The 17,323-nt window shown below is 34.4% G+C and overlaps 2 protein-coding genes across 3 annotated transcripts; both read left to right on the top strand.

Moving 5' to 3' along the window:
• The first annotated feature begins 1,746 nt into the window (after positions 1–1,746).
• Positions 1,747–6,124, top strand: LOC121974469 (transcription factor RF2b-like). 2 transcript variants are annotated; one of them, XM_042525547.1, is made up of 5 exons: positions 1,747–2,391; positions 3,717–3,849; positions 4,781–4,865; positions 5,442–5,492; positions 5,582–6,124. In XM_042525547.1, the coding sequence occupies exons 1-5, from the start codon at positions 1,835–1,837 to the stop codon at positions 5,758–5,760; spliced, it is 1,005 nt and encodes a 334-aa protein (XP_042381481.1). In that variant the 5' UTR covers positions 1,747–1,834; the 3' UTR covers positions 5,761–6,124. The 2 variants fall into 2 exon arrangements, with proteins under 2 accessions (XP_042381481.1, XP_042381480.1); XM_042525546.1 differs by having other exon boundaries at positions 5,442–6,124.
• Positions 6,125–12,280: 6,156 nt separating this feature from the next.
• Positions 12,281–17,323, top strand: LOC121974471 (UDP-xylose transporter 3-like). Its single transcript, XM_042525549.1, has 7 exons — positions 12,281–12,771; positions 13,573–13,757; positions 14,476–14,543; positions 15,280–15,412; positions 16,155–16,316; positions 16,387–16,659; positions 16,949–17,323. The coding sequence occupies exons 1-7, from the start codon at positions 12,651–12,653 to the stop codon at positions 17,063–17,065; spliced, it is 1,059 nt and encodes a 352-aa protein (XP_042381483.1). The 5' UTR covers positions 12,281–12,650; the 3' UTR covers positions 17,066–17,323.

Raw genomic sequence — 17,323 nt, forward strand, 5'->3', positions numbered from 1 at the left:
CTTTTATTTTTTTATTTAAATTATTACCAGATGGATCTAGAATCATGCTAGGTATGAACCACTTCAACTAGGGTTAGTAATTGGTTTCAAATTGAATCGACCTGATAAAATTAAAATGGAATAAATTTTTTAAAAAAATTGAAGAATCGAGTGAACTTTTGAACAAAAATCAAACAAATTGTTTCAGAAAATATTGATTAATTTAATTTTTAATTGAATTACTTGGATTATAAAATATTGATTAATTTAATTTTTTAATTGAACTAATTTAGAAAGTCAAGCATCCAACACTATTGTCCTTAAAAATCAATAGTTTTTAAAATCAGCATTATGGCGTTGATTTTTTAATAATCAAATGGTACTATTTTTTTGAAATAACGTGGCAAAAGACAATTTATCCGTCTTAGCGCCCAATTATTTTTTGAAATAAAAAAAAATTGGGAAGTGCAGCTGACCCAGATGTCCAGTATATTTTGATTACACTCTTTAATTGGAGGAAAATTTCTACAAATATGTAGTTGGGGATCGAATCACAGGTGCCTGGGTGACAACCTAAATATCCTACCGCGATACCATACCCCGGGGACAATTGCAAGAAAAAAGCACCATTGTCTAGTTGATTTTTAAAAATATTATCATTTTTAGATCAATATGCGCAGATTGTTTGATTATCAGCATCCACGTCCCTTCGGATAGATCTAGTGGCTAGCGCATGAGGTGTTGTCATCATGAGGTCTGAGATTCGAATCTCGTCTGGGATTCGAATCTCGATAAAATCAAGATAAATGTCTTCTTTATGTGCTAGTCATTATTCCAAAAGTTAGTAATCGTCCGTGATTTATCTTCTCTGTATTTACCTAGAGTATCATTTATTTGATTTTTAAAAATCAATATCATAATAATATTAAATTTTAATTTATTCTGCGTAACCATTAAGCGTTTTAAATTTCCTAAAATAATTGATTTTTTATAAAAAAAAAATTAAAATTTTATTTGATTTTTAAAAATCAATATCACAATAATATTAAATTTTAATTTATTCAGCATAACGGAATTAAGCGTTTTAAATTTCCTAAAATAATTGATTTTTTATAAAAAAAGTTAACCAAAATGAATTTTTAGATTCGATTCGGTTCATTAAGTCAATTTAAACGAACTTTTTCTCACCCCTAATCTCATGTTAGGTGGAGCTAGACATGTAAATAAATTAAGCCTCTGACTAACTTTTGTCAAGAATTTATCTATATATCAATTAAATAAATAAAATTTTCAAATAAATGCAAATAAATTTATAATATTAAGTTTGCTAGTTAATTTAATGAACTTAAATTTTAAAATAACTAAATTTCAATGCAAGCGCTCTAAAAAATCTAAATAAATTAAACTTAAGCTAACCTCTAGCTTAAAAAAAAAATCAAATAATCTCGAACAATTATCTCAATCGCTTTATTAATTTCATGCTCAACTTTTGAAAAAATTAGACCTAAGTAGCATATGAACAAAGTTCATTAATAAAGTCATTATCAAATTATAAATAAACAATTAAAAATTAAAATAATAAAATAATTCTATTAACTAATTAAATAAAGATTAAAATTATAGAAAATTTTTAAAATTAAGCAAAGATAAATAGTTATCCAATTTGAACCCTTAACGCCAAACTTCTAGTCCTTGTCCCTGTCACTCTCTCACTGTATCAGACACACACACAAACACACATTCCTCAAATTAATACATAAACAAACAAAATGTCTTTCTCTGGATTTGTTCGTGACCTCTCTCTCTGCGCTTCTCACAGTTCTCATGGGAGTGGGAGAGGCGGCGGCGACACCAGATGCAACCCAAGCTCCCAGATCCGGCTACTGGCACTAACCCTAGCAGCATTCCCCCTCTCAATGCCTCCCTCCTAGGGCTCGCCCCCGCCGCCGGAGCTCCCGCCTCCATGTTCCATGCCCCCTCCCTCCCAATGCGAGGCTCCCACCACCGCCGAGCCAGATCTGAGTTCGCATTCCGCCTCCCGGAGGACGATCGAAGTGCGGCGGCCGTCGGGGGCGCTGACGAGGTGGGCTCCGATGAGGACCTCTTCAGCACTTTCATGGACATCGAAAAGATCGGCTGCAAGCTGGAGGCCAGCGGATCCGGGTCGGAGGGCGGCGGGGAGTGCACTGATCGGACGGCGGAGAGCTCCGGGCTCGGCGAGGAGAGAAAGGTCGGGGAGGACGTCGCGGGAGCGAATCAGAAGCATAGGCATAGCGTTTCGGTCGACGGATCGTCGGCGGCGGTGTCGCTGAAGAGGGAACCGGCGTTTGGAGAAGTCATGGAGGCGAAGAAGGCTATGACGCCGGAGCAGCTTTCGGAGCTCGCCGTCGTTGATCCTAAGAGAGCCAAAAGGTGAGTCCTTTAGGAGTTTTTACCAAAAATTAGCTTGCTTCTCTTTTTATGGGTTTTCTTCCTTCAACTTTTTCTTCGATTCTTTAGCCTCTGAGGTTTTAAGAGTAACATTGGTTTTGTTGATGTCATATTTTCAGATGGAAGTGTTCGATAAAGTGGAAGAAGAGACCTAAGGAATCTAATTTTTCTTTTTGAACAGAATGTCTAAAGCTTTGGTTGAATAATGAAAATTAGTTATTTTACTGTTATGTTTGAAGGAACTCAATTTATTCTGTCTAAAGTTTCTACTGTGGGAAAATAAATTTCCCTGTTTTTTTTTGGTGACTGTTTGATATCAACATTCACCTAACACCTGGTGTACTTAAATCCTAGATCTTGCAACAACAACAACAACAACAACAACAAAAATCTTGCCACTTCGATTTTGACACCCTAGTTTATTCCCATATGGAGAATTGTATGCTAATGACAAAGCTTTATAAGCTTATATGAGTGAACTGCTGGTAAATATATACATCGTTAGGGATGATATTTGGGTTATTAGCTGGACTTTGGGCCTTCATAAAGGGCATCAAGCTTAGTTTCCGCAGAAAATTGTGGTATAATGTGAACTTCTTTTTGAGCTTAAGCATTTTGGACTATTCTTTGGGCCCATCAAAGTTATCAGATTAGTTCTCACATTCATGGGGTCATGGCATCTGCGGCTATCTCTACTCCATTAGTGTGCTATTGCATCTAATTATCTAAGGGCTTACATTTTTGTGGCATTTAATGTTAGAAGTGCAGCTATGTGTCATGTAAATTAGTAAGGCATGAAAACTATTATCTGAATATAAACTGAACCATTTACTTTGCTTCACAATTATTACCATCTATGTTGTTTTCATGGACTATATTACTTGGACTCGTGTACTTTTATCTTACACAGATAAGAAACCAGGTGTTTGATACCTCATTCAAAAAAAATAATAATAATAATTTGCACATGGTCAATTAGGTTGTTGATGTCGACCTCGGACTGTTTCTGTTTGTTGTCGAACATAGGTACAGGGATAATCAGGCTTCAAGTAAAAAAATTAGATGGATATAGGTCATTTGATTTCTTCAACAATGAAAAATTGGTTAGATATACACAACCTTCTGTGCCACAAAATTTCTGAGTAACTTGTTAATTAGTCAGTGCTAGTATCTATAATTTTGAGTTCTAAGTCACCACCAATTCTTCTTATCATTTGCACTGTTAATTGTTTGATTTGTCACATTATTTCATATCACTCATATTAGACATTTTCAGAATTCTTCTGATTATTTGCCACAAAATACAGAATTCTAGCAAATCGACAGTCTGCAGCTCGCTCCAAAGAAAGAAAGGCTCGCTATATATTAGAACTTGAAAGGAAAGTTCAGACTCTCCAAACTGAAGCTACAACTCTCTCTGCACAACTAACACTGTTTCAGGTCTGTACTAGTTAGGTATTTAATCCTCCTGTTGATTTAGGTTCCAAAGGAACTTCTCAGGCAGTATTCTTTCATCATTTCATTCAAAAGAGTCACGTAGAAAAGTATAAAGCCATTGATTTTCGTGTTTGCTTGATTAAAGCTGTTCCTTGCATTTTATCTATAAAAGAAGATAATCAACTACAGTACTCGGTTCTATTCAAAAACTGATTTCAATTCTTTAAGCCAACTTGCTTTGTGCTCTACTATCAGTCGTCTTTTCAGTCCACATTACTTATTTTGATTCCAAACAGTAGGGGTATGGATGTTCGAAATATTGAACTTTCAATTTCTAATGGACAAGCAAATCTCTTTTTAGTTAAAGAATGGTTTATTTCCATATAGATATTTTATTTTCCAGTTAATTCTTCTTTACCACCTCTATTTCTTTGAGATTGGAGCTGACAATTACATCCATAATCTCATTTAATTTTGTTGCTTCACAATATGGCATAATCCTTTTACTCTTTGCTGTTCTGTGGTAACTTGATTTTCTATGGTTATATCTTTGTGAAATGATTAAATTTTACACAAATCATTTAACTTTGCAACTTTCTGCTTTGTCAATTCAATCTGACAATCAGATATTTGAACCCCCTAATTGGCCTGTTGTATTCTTGTGTTTTTTTCACCTCTTTATTGAGCGCTCTCACAGTACATGGGCTAAGAGTCTCAAACAATGTAGTTTTAATTCCAGTTGGAAGATACGAAAGTGAATTTGGATAGGTATTATCGTGAACTATGATTAATACTTGTGAAGAAGTACCATTAATCTCATTCCATTGTTTATTAATTAAAATATCTGCCTCAATTCTACTGTTTGCTTAGTGACTAAATAATTATTATTTCTATCCCAACTTTGAGCCTTCTTTGTCACTTTCTTCCATTCCAGAGAGACACAGCTGGACTATCTGCAGAGAACAATGAACTTAAGCTACGGTTACAAGCCATGGAACAGCAAGCTCAATTACGTGATGGTGAGTACTTTGTTTCCTTAGCTGTACCTCTTATTCATTGGATGATCAAATTATCTTCTTCAAGTAGAATATTATTCTGCCTCTGGATCTACCAATCACCTTGAAGGAATGCCTTGGCAATCCAGGTTGTTCGAAAGGCTTCAAGTCTAAAGGCCTCATGCCTGTGCTTCATTCTGGTCAAGTTTGCAAATAATATTTTTGTTTGAAATTAATTCTTTGGTATGGATCATCAAAGAATTTGCAGAAAAAAATCTACATATATAGTTTCCAAGATTTACAACATGTAGGATGATTGTTGTCTCGGAATCATTGCATTTCCTCTTGTTATGTATGTTGACTAAGCCGTTTTCCATTGTTTAACCTTTGTTGGATATATATGTTTGTGGCTTATTTTTCTTATCATATTTTATTACATTTTATTGCTGTTATCATGGAAAATGAATCAAGACCCCAACCTTGTGATACGTCTCTCAAAGAACATGGATGTTTTTATTTTTACGGGTTGAAGTGGGATGGCATGAGATTTCTTATAATTTATACATACAACACAGTTGACTGTTTCTTTCATCTTTCCAGCACTGAATGAGGCGTTAAAGCAAGACGTTCAAAGACTGAAGGCTGCAACAGGTGAAATTTTAAAACCCGACGAAGCATACAACATTGGACTACATAATGTACCTTTCAACCCATCATTCTTCATGCTTCCCCAACAACAGTCGGTCCACCTCCAAGCTATCCAGTTAAGACCGCCTTTGTTCGACCAACCACAGCCTGGTGTTGCAAACCAGCAAATGCATCAACAACTCAAAGACCATCCCGACGAACTGCAGCAAGACCCCCTTGGAAGGCTTCAGGGATTGGATATCAACAAAGGTTCCCAACGCACAAAATCTGAGAGTTCCACAGTTTCTGTGAGTGAAAGCAGCAGCACTTTCTAACAATCCTTATTCAACAAGCTCACAGTAGACCTGTTGAGATCAACACCCTGATGCTCCATGAATGCTGTATTCTTTATTCATTGATTGTATTGATCCGAAACTGTTTTGTGGAAGTTCTGGTGAGAGCATCATTTGTCTCCTTGGTCCATCAGTCAAGGTCCCAAATTTGGATTTGTGTGCTTGATCTTTGCATGTTCAATAGTATGCATCTATCTACCTTGTGTTCTAAAGTTGAAAATGTGTGCTTCTAACATTTATCCCAGAACAAATTGTGTATGTTCATACCTCAAAACTATTGATGTGTTCGTCATGATTTGTGCACGAGTGTCGTCGATGATTGAATAAGATTAGTCGAATGATATAAATTATTTATTTGCTTCCAAAACTTCGTAGACATGCTCACTCTATAAATGAAGAATTATTTATATAACAATCAAGTTGAAGTAAGATTTTTTTTAAAAAAAGATAACGTAGGTATTCGACGAATTTATTAATTACCGGTTCGGCTACACGAAGAGACACAGACCACTAAAATAAATATAATGCTTTGTTAAAGAATAATTTAAAACACACCACAAAAAAATACTGGTGTTTGCCTATTTTTAAAAATCGGTAATGTAAAGTTTAGCCTGCATATTATAAATATAAGTTAAAGAATAATTTAAAACACAAAGATTAAAAATAACAGTATTATTTGTCCATTTTTAAAAATCGGTAAATTAAAGTAGAGCTGACGTATTATAAATATAACGCTGGGTTAAAGAATAATTAAAAACATAAAAATACGTCCACAATTTCTTATAATAGAGAATCCGATCCCAATAAAAGAGGATATGGAATAATTTTTTAAATCCGAATACTAAATTGATGCTGGTGTTGATTTTTAAAAAATATATCACAATTGATTTTTATGCCAATTTTCAAAAAATCAGCACTATGGTTGAGTTTTGGTATTAATTTTTTACAAACCAACACCATAATTGAGTTTTAGCGCTGATTTTAAAAAATTCAACACCACAATTTATTTGCAAAATTTTGATATTGATTTTTAAAAATCAGTATTATTTAAATTTTGATTTATTTAGTTTAATTGAATTAAGAATTTTAAAATCAAAACACACATAACTATTTTAAATAATAATAATAATAATAATAATAATAATGGACTTAAAGTTTTTAAATTTAATTGGTTTAGTTGGTTAATTTGGTTTAATTAATTTTTTACTCACCTCTAATGGAGGATCTCAGATCCTCCGATGGCGATGAGAATAAGATGAAAATTGAATATACGATGGGATAGGATTATTACATTGTTGGTGTAATTTTGTACTAACGATCTAATTCAGTTTTTGATGAATGACAAACGATTTAAGTTAGATATTTTGTGATATAATTGCTTTACAGAATGTGCAGGAATTGACGAGTCCAAAGGATCAGACACTAGGCTGAAATCCAACTAGGTCTGAGGGACCAGATAGCTGGTGCGAAGTCCAGATAGGTCAACGGGCCGACCCGGATATCTGGCAGAAAGTCCGGTTGGGTCCGCGGGACCGGACAACCTGCGAAAGTCTAGTTGGGTTTGTGGATTGGACAACTGGTATAGTGGGTCAGAAGACTAGTCAACCAATTACAAGATGGTAAGTAAAGGTAAGTCATTGGAGGAGAGTGACTTTGTGAGGACGCGTCCCGGTTGAGGGACAGTAGGCGTCGGTCCAGGTTATGTCCATTTTGGATCTCTAATCTGAGACTTTAATTAGTTCCTGGTCTTGGGAGGACAGGAGCTAATTACTACTTCTTATTTTCACTGTGCTAACTTTATTTACAGGTTAGATGTTTTACTTTTAGATTAACCCAACTTGTAGGGCAAAAAGGAACAAAAAACCTTCGGATGAACAATACATGAAGGCACTTTCAAGTATTGGAAGGCGTCTTCGCACTGTTCATGGAAGGCGCCTTCAAGTCATTGAAGGCGCCTTTCAAGGGATAAAATTTGGATCTTGGTGTAGATAAGGTACAGCAAAAACGAGATAAAGTTTCTCTCATTGGAGGTGCCTTCAACACCTATGGAAGGCGCCTTCCATGCCTTATTTAAGGCAGCCTCAACCAAACTTCAAAAAAAAATTAAGATACGAGCTACTACGCGTCCATTTGAGGTTCTGATTGCTCTGACATTCTGCTGCGACTTTGCTGCGAAGGTGTTGCGCCCGACTATTACTCTGAGGACTTTCGATCGCGATCGACACATCGATACCGACACTCGTGCACTATCACTTCAATTCATACGTGTCAGTAACGGAAGTTGTTTTTTTGTAATTAATTATTACAAAAGAACAAGTGCAGAATGTTGCACTTATTCTAACTTTCTTTGTGCTCGATTACCTCTTCCAGAGGTACCAGAAGAGGTATTTTAGTGGATTACCCATCAATAGATCCACAACACTTGGGTCTTGGAGTAGGAATTGCCGAAGGCTCTGAATCTAAAATCGACCGTATTTTCTTGTGTTTTTTTTCTTCTCAATTTTCTGCTGCGTAATTAAATTTCAAAAAGAAATAAGTTTTCAAAATCACGTGATTCATCCTCCTCTCACGTGCAGTCCGATCCAACAAGGATGAATATAATAAACGGGGATGGAAATGAGGATAGAGATAGAGGATATAAAATCTTACCCAACTGATCAATTGTCATTCGGCCAACCTACTTCTGAGCCTCTTGGCCAACTCTACTCTAAGCCTTAGGCTAACTCTCTTTCTACTGCTCTCATCTTGAAGTATTTAAGAATTGGTTCGGTTAATTTGAAAAAATTTTAATTTGTTCGGTTTCGATTAAACCATTTTAGTATGTTTGATTTTAATAAACCGAATGCTCAACCCTACGATAACACGGGACACGAACGTGCATGACTCGTTTGTGCCAACCACACGTTTTCAAAACTTAGATAGAAATATATCATTGTTAAAAAATCCGTTAATTCAATCAAAAATTGAATTAATTAATATTTTACCAGTTCAATTTGTATAAAAAAATCGATCGGTTTAATTATTTTGAAAAAAAATGATTTATTTAATTTTGATTAAATCGATTTGGTCGATTTGAATATAAACCTTACTCCTTAACTGTTACGGCCTCAGCAGCCGTGGCTTGTAGCCCTCTCTTGTCAATCTTTGCCTCTCCAATAAGCGTCCAGATCTTTTGGTCCCCTTATTTTAATTCGTTCTTAACCAAGATAAGAGGATTAGTGGGAGGTAATGGACCCTCACCTGTTAATAGATGAGGACTATTATCTCCCACTAATATAAAGATTGGATCATGAATTGATCCAATCTATGTGGATCAAAGGATCCGCCCCCTCCAATAATCTAATCATTTATCATTTATCTGTATAAAATTAATAAATACAAGAATGGTATGAAATAAAAAAAAATACTGCCCTAATATCGCTAATATTTTCATGGGATATTCGGATTAATCAATTATTTTCAACAACAACAATTAAGTGGACTGGATCGGTTATAAATTAAGTATGGGAAAAATATCCCATACTTATCTAAGATCATTAGGGGCAAGAAGCGGAGTCGGAGGCAAGGAGGGTTGGGAGTTCAGGTGTTCATAATGACGAGTGCGGCCCGTGGTGGATTGGTCGGAGGTTTAGGAGAAGGGTTGGCTTGGATAAATCTTAGGTCGTCAGTTCCTTAAAATCGACTCCTGATCATTACGCCAAAGATACCATGCGATTAAAGTTATGCTTAAAGAATGAGGTGCTTAAAGAATGACGGCAAGAGTAGGGTTGGTCATGCTGCCATGTCTCGGGCTAAGGCAAAGTTAGAGATCACTTACATGACAAATCTGACAGGATCGTGGCAGGTTTGAGGATGGATTTGTTTGAAAATATTAAGGGTGTGTTTGATTTACGCATGTTTTATTTTCATTTTATGAAAAATATATATTTTCTAAAAATAAAAAATGATTTTTTATTATTCTTTATTTTTCAGAAAATGTTATCTAATTTTTTAAAAAATAGAAATGAAAATACAAATCAAATATTATTTTTCAGAAACGTACGTTTTTCAAAAAAATGAAAATAAAAAATATGTAAACCAAACGCATCCTAATTTATTTGATTTAATTAAATTTTAATTTTTAAAAATGAATTGATTTATTCAAAATAAACAATATTTTAAGAAGAAGAAAAATGAATTTTCAAATTAATTAAATTGAACTTTTAGCTTTAGTTTTAACCAAATGTTTATTTATCCCGCACGCACTTGATCCGGTGAGACCGCGTCACCTGACATGCCCATGGCACATTTGAGAATGTTCGATTGAAAATATTGATTTATTCCGTTTAATCGAATTTCAATTTTTAGAACTGAAACCGAACCAATTTTAATCGAAACAACTAATAGTTTTTTAAACAAAAATAAATTTTTGAATTAACCGACTTTTAACTTCGGTCGATTAAATTAATTTAACTGAATTTTTATTTCCCTTAGTGGCTGTTGAGACTGCGACAACAGAAAGCAGAGCAGCGGTGATTGAAGAACTGAGACAAAGACAAAGTAAACAACAGAAGCTTACTTGGTGCCACACCGGCCATTGTCTTTCACAAAGAGTCCAAAAATTGATCATGTTCTTTCACAAAGACTCCAAAAATAATAAAATATTGATTCATTGTTTTTCTTTTTTTTTCAATTTGATTTCGAATATATTCAAAAGCTAAATTCATAGATAGAATATGTCAATTCAATTATCATGGCCAGTGGATGATAAAATGTTTTTACATGGCAAAACTAACAATGAGGTTGATGGTGATAAAGGCAGTGAAGATGTTGCAGACACAAGAATGGGTGAATTGGACGTGGAGTCTCTGACATCTATCTTTATATATAGAACTACATTTAAAAGTCATTTATAATGAGACTTTTCAGATAGAGCTAAGAATAAATAACACTACAAGTACTTAAATCCAAAATAGACAATATGTGCAATAACAATTTGAACTCAACGGGCATTTGAAATTCCGGATAGCTTTATTCATGCCTGAGAAAATAATCATCGAAAACATGGAACGAGATAACAACATTGTCTTCTCTCAAGACAGTGAGATAGTTAAGGTATAAAATATTACCATATAAAATTTTAGAATCAAAATTAATGTTATTAAAATCACGAGTTGACTCGTAAACTTATACAAAATTACAAGTTTACTTATTAAAATCAAGTAAAATCATGATAAAAATAATGTATTAAAGTAAAATTGGATCAAAATCGTAAAATCGGATCAAAGTTGTAAAATCACATTTAAACTTGTAAAAACATGATTTTTGAGATAATTTTATCTATTTTGTATCGTTAATAAAAGAGAATCATTTTGGACAAAATGATATCTTTTTGGGATGATTTTAAATTTATACTTGTCTATGAATGATTTATATTAATTTATTATCTTGTGTTTTATTTATCTTTGGACTTAACCTTTAGACTTAAATTTATGTTTATGTTGTGTTTTTATGGTAAGTATTTAGTTATTTAAAAGTTTAAAATTATGAGTAGTTTATGATTATATGAATTAAAATATTCGATTAGTAGATTTATATTATAATTTAGATTAAAATATTTAATGATGAATTAAAAAGAATATATTATGCTTATTTTAAAATTGATTTAAAGTATGATGTAAAATCTTACGATTTTGCGATTCGATTTTACAATCTAATTTTATGACCGCTCTAATGATTTTATCTAAACTCTCGATTTTGACAACACGGGTCAAAACTCAGTGAATCCGAGCATGTCTTCTCCATACCTTAGCTACCTACACTAATGGCTAGTAGTCACCCGTGATTTACCTTTTCCGTATTGGTATAGGGACGAATTGACAGAGGTGCTAGATGAACAAATCAACTTTTTTACCACATGAGATAACAAACTTTGCACAACAATACCACATATATTTATAATTCTAAATACATCCTTCAATGAATAATTAATCCTGAGAGGGACTGTGTAGGATCCGGTCTCCTATCCAATGAGATGAGACCGAATCCTCTAGTCCACTTTACTAGAGGATGATCCATAATGTAATTATGATTGGATTACAATCGTGATTCGAATACAATTAATTACAATCTCTTTCTAGATTCATCTTTCCATCCAAATTATAGTTTAAATCGAGAATAACAGCTAAAAATTATATAAAGACGGCCCTTCTCAGTGTCTGACCACCCGTACATTGCTGCCCATCCCTACTTAAATTATAAGATAGATGCGAAAATAAATCTAGAAATAGATCATAATTAATTACAGTCTAATTATGATCATTATTCAATCGCAATTGAATTGTATTATGGACCACCCCTAAGTCTAACAAACAGTGGACAAATCCGTGCTCCGGTGAGACGAGCTCCTTTAGTGGGTTCCGCCCTGTCGGTTTGGTGAAGCGCATCAAATTCGTCTCCATCGGGTTGTCGTCTTGCTCTTAAAGGTTTCACACTTTGAGCCGGTGGAGAGGCGACACATTTCGCTGTGGAATTTAGAGTGCACAAGAGAATTTTGCTTGTTGCTTTCGCTTGCCACTTCCTCTTCCTGGGATCACGAGAATTCCTCGTTGAAGGTTCGAAGACTCGGCTTCGCTCTGCTCTCTCATCAGATCTGAAGCATCAGCTCCGGGATCGGACTTCTGTTCTTTTCCGCCCTCGAATTCAATCTGGTTTCGCTTGGATATCGAGTTTTGGGTCGAATGAGGCGGGTTGTTTGCCGGTACGCCCGTTGAGAATCTAGTACATCGGGTTTCTGGGTTTGCTTGCGCTGTCGGAGGTGGTAGATCGGCGGGTCTTGATTGAGTTAGGGATGGGCGAGGGCGCGGGGTTCCAGTTGGGAACCGTCGGAGCGCTGAGCCTGTCGGTGGTGTCGTCGGTGTCGATAGTGATCTGCAACAAGGCGTTGATGAGCTCTCTCGGATTTAAATTTGGTACGGGATCTGATAGCTTGTTTCTTACGTTCTCTATTCTGTGACAATTTTTCTGATGTCGTTGAGTATTTATTGATATTTTGGAGTGATATATAGATCTGAAAATTGTCTTCAATCGGTTGTAGAGTTGGAGTAACGTGAAGAATATTGTTACTGAAAAATCTTGTGATGTAGCAAATGACATGAAGATAGAGTAGGTCTTATAGTGATTGATCCTATTTGTTTCCTTGATTTTTTTTTTTTTGGAATCTTTTATGCAATATTCTTAGCAGAGACCTCTAGATCAAGCTTAAAAAGAATTTATTTTTGGACAAGTTTAAACGATAGAAATCTTTTTGGAACTGGGCATCCAGTAGATGCTGTCTTCTTATGAACAAAAATCTTATTGCAGAGAAAAAGAGTAGAATTATTTAAAAAATTGATCTTGGGGAGATATAGAAAAAGAATTTTTATGGTGAATATTTTTGTGTCTGAAGTAAAATGTCCTGGAGGAAAGAAAAAACATGTTTTTCCATCACTTTGTAGTGAAAAAGAGGAGAAATCAGAATGTTCCGTGCTTGAAGTTAACGATACTCTGTGACATATAATGCAACAATACCTTTTTTAGATACTAGAATCGCATGTAAACTCTTGAATTTTTTTCCCACCTTATATTCTTGCTGTCAATTAGATGAGGAAAACTTACTAATGCCTTCAGAAGCAACCAAGGTAAGTATTGGCTACTTTATGTAGTCTATTTTGCATATCACAATTGCTAAAAGGAATGAAGGTTGACAGACTTGTATTATTTACTATTCACAGCTACAACGTTGACAAGCTGGCATCTACTGGTTACCTTCTGTTCTCTTCATGCGGCATTGTGGATGAAGCTTTTTGAGCACAAACCTTTTGACCGAAAAGTGGTGATAGGTTTCGGAATACTGAATGGAATCTCTATTGGACTATTAAATCTAAGTCTAGGTTTCAACTCTGTAGGTTTTTATCAGGTACAATGGAATCTCAATTTTCCTACCTGTATGCATGCATGCATGTTAAAGATATTATACTATGTCTGAATGCACACTGGAAATTAATTACTATCACTGTAATTATTTTTATTTTAATACTTTTTTGACCTAATTATCTTAGTAGTCATTAAGGTGCAGTAACTATTCAGTAAATTTTATGCTTGTGTAAGTATATGCATCTTCTAAAAGCTCTGTTACTTCATTATTTAGTCAGGTGTTTATACTTTTAAAGAAAATCTAAACTTTCTTTGTAGTATCAAATATAGTTTTAGATTTGGTATATTCAAATCTCTTTGGCATTGAGGTTAGAATAAGCTATTGCTGGATTTTGAATGGAGAGTAAGCAATCCTTATAGTACTGAAAAGAAATAATAGCTGTGAATCTTTATATATGTGGCATTATGTTATTACTTAGAAATGCATTAAAGACAATTGAATTGCTTGATTGTTTCATACAGTTGGACCATGGTTCCTCTCAAGTTGTAACATGAAGATTTGATTGTCTAAAACTACAATTTTAGACCTTTACCTGCAAGATCTATCTCTCTTTTTTGTTCATATGATTTAGTTATTTGGTACAAAGACTTCAGATATGTTTTTTCCTCTGTTCCATTCTTTTGTGATTTTGTGTTTCAAAGACAAGTATTGTAATAGCTTGAAAGGTTTTTGCTGGTTTGAATAATGTCTTCCTCTACAGATGACAAAACTAGCAATCATTCCTTGTACTGTCTTCTTGGAGACGGCCTTTTTTGCAAAGAAGTTCAGGTATGGTACCATCATTGACTTTGGATTAAGTACCATACATTTTTTCTTACAAATTAATCATCACAAATTGATAATGTGTTTCAATATGCAGTAACAGAGAGCTTCTATACCTATTACTCCATAACGCTCAAAGCATATTGATAATCCACACTTCAGAATCTCTACCCTTTTGAACAAGCCTGAATCTCTGTACTGAAACTCAATCTAGTTGAGAACTGGAGATCATAGATTTTTTCTATAGAACACATATTCTGATGAAGTAAAGCTCTAAAACAATTCTAATAACTTAGAAGAATAATTTATACTAAAATAAATATGTAAATTGAAATGGGAAAGGATATTTTAGAGCCATCAATTAAACAATTATTTACTTAAACTGCTAATGTGATTTCAGCTGTTGAATTTGTAGTGTGCTACTTTGATGGTAAAGGCAAAATTACCACCATAAGTTACAGTCAAATCTTTACTAGGAAAGGTAGTTATTATTATTTGCGAATGGTGATTGCAATAACTGTCATATATGTCTGTTCAAATGCATTAAATTCGTTTTAAAATACAAAAAAAAATAGTGTTGATATATTACAGTTGGTCCTGTTCTTATTTATCTTAAATATCTACTGATTATGGCCCTTTTCTTTTATGAATGATTATGCTCATGCCAGTGCATTCTACTATAGTGATCTTCTGAGATGGATATATGATTTATTTGGCTGTCCTTTTATTTTTCAAATTGCAGCCAAAGAATTCAATTCTCACTTTCCATTCTTCTATTGGGTGTTGGAATTGCAACTATAACAGATCTGCAGCTTAACTTACTTGGGTCTATATTGTCTCTTCTGGCTATTATTACAACTTGTATCGCGCAAATTGTATCCTTACAGAGCAAGTTTTCCTTTATTGGGTTTTGGAATTGCATCAAACAACTTTAATGGATGTTGGATTCCTTGCAGAATGCAATGTACTTAGGTGTTAACTTTTACACCTCATACCCATGCCATAACAAGCTCTTGACAAATATTGATTCCATGCTGTTTGACACGCTAACAATATGTAGAAGGTAAAACTTTGATAAAACTCTCACATGGCCAATAATCACTAGAAACATGATAAAAACACTAATAAGATGAACCAGGTAGCTGGAGTCTTTCTGACTTTCTGCTCCCTGATAAATTGTTCTTCAATAATCATGTGAGATTTCTGGCGCATTCAATTCATGTGTCTTTCTCATTAACAGTACCTCTTCAATAAACTAGAGATTTATTAACAGAGGCACACTAGAGGCAGAGAACATTTACTATCAAAGAGAGTTCTTTGAACCCAACTTGTCTGGGATGAGCATTGACAATTGTCACTTTGATTGTTTCATAAGAAGCTTGCTAAGCTATGTTTACTGAGGAATTTTAATCATGTAGCACTATATTTTTCCATTCATGTCAATATTTGGAATCAGAGGTATTATTTCAAGTAACAAGATTAGGAAATGACTTGGATTGGGAGTCTACTTGATCCCTAAAATCTTTGATTGAGATTATCTGCTCCTATTTTTATTTTTCTACATGAAACAGTTCATGCTATTGATTCTTGTTATAGACCTTAACCAGTTATTGCCAGATGACTAACACTATACAAAAAAAGTTCAAGGTCTCCTCAACCCAGCTTTTGTATCAGTCTGCCCTTTACCAGTCGCTAACCCTGTTTGTATCTGGTCCTTTTCTTGATGGGCTCCTAACAAACCAGAATGTGTTTGGATTCAATTACACAACTCAAGTTCTTGTAAGTATGCTCGCACTTTTTGTCTGTTGAAAAAACATAGTTCCCTCTTACACTTGCATTTTTCTTGTAGGTTTTCATTGTGCTTTCTTGCCTAATATCAGTCTCTGTCAACTTCAGTACATTTCTTGTAATTGGCAAGACATCACCAGTAACATACCAAGTTTTGGGGCATCTCAAAACCTGCCTGGTTTTGACTTTTGGCTATGTCTTACTTCATGATCCATTTAGTTGGAGAAATATCTTTGGAATCTTCGTTGCAATAATTGGGATGGTTTTATATTCTTATTTTTGCATACTTGAAGGTCAGCAAAAAGCTCGGGAAGCAACTGCTCAAATGTTGCAGGTATGCCTGCAATTTCTAAAATTCTGTAATTTCATAATTATTAATCATTTAGATTCTGGGTCCAATTTCCTATTGTTTAGTGGGTTGTCATAATCCAACAGACCTAGTTGGAGGTTTTATCTTGCTTAAGTTTCCAAGCGATGGTTGGTTTTTCCACATTTTATTTTAGAACCTTAAACTGTTAGCCTATTTTAAAAATCTAAAACAAAATTTTGCTATTAAATGAATTTACCTCATGATACTGTCTGTTCTAATATTTTTTGAATTTATCCAAACGTTACACTTGCAGGGTAAAGATAATGAGTCCGATCCTTTGATGAGAGCTGAAGTCGGAGCCGGTGTAAACACCGACGGCTCTGCTCCCACAAGCCAAATATGGAGCTCCAATAAAGATTTGAGCGCATGAGGTCCACTTCATGTCCAGATTTGCGCATAGCACAACTAGATTCCAGGTGAAAACCAAGAACCACAAACCCTATGCTTAAATTGAACCAGTGGGTTTCATTAATTGATTTTTAGGGAGCCAATTCAATAGTTATTTTTCCTAGATTCATGCTAGCTATTGCTAAAGAGTATTGGGTCTTGAGCATAATGTGTGTATTCAATTTGTAACTACGATTCTGTTATCAAATTAAAGATACTTAAAATAAGTGCTGAAAGGAAA

This window comes from Zingiber officinale, chromosome 4B (assembly GCF_018446385.1).
Source record: "Zingiber officinale cultivar Zhangliang chromosome 4B, Zo_v1.1, whole genome shotgun sequence".
Classification (NCBI taxonomy): domain Eukaryota; kingdom Viridiplantae; phylum Streptophyta; class Magnoliopsida; order Zingiberales; family Zingiberaceae; genus Zingiber; species Zingiber officinale.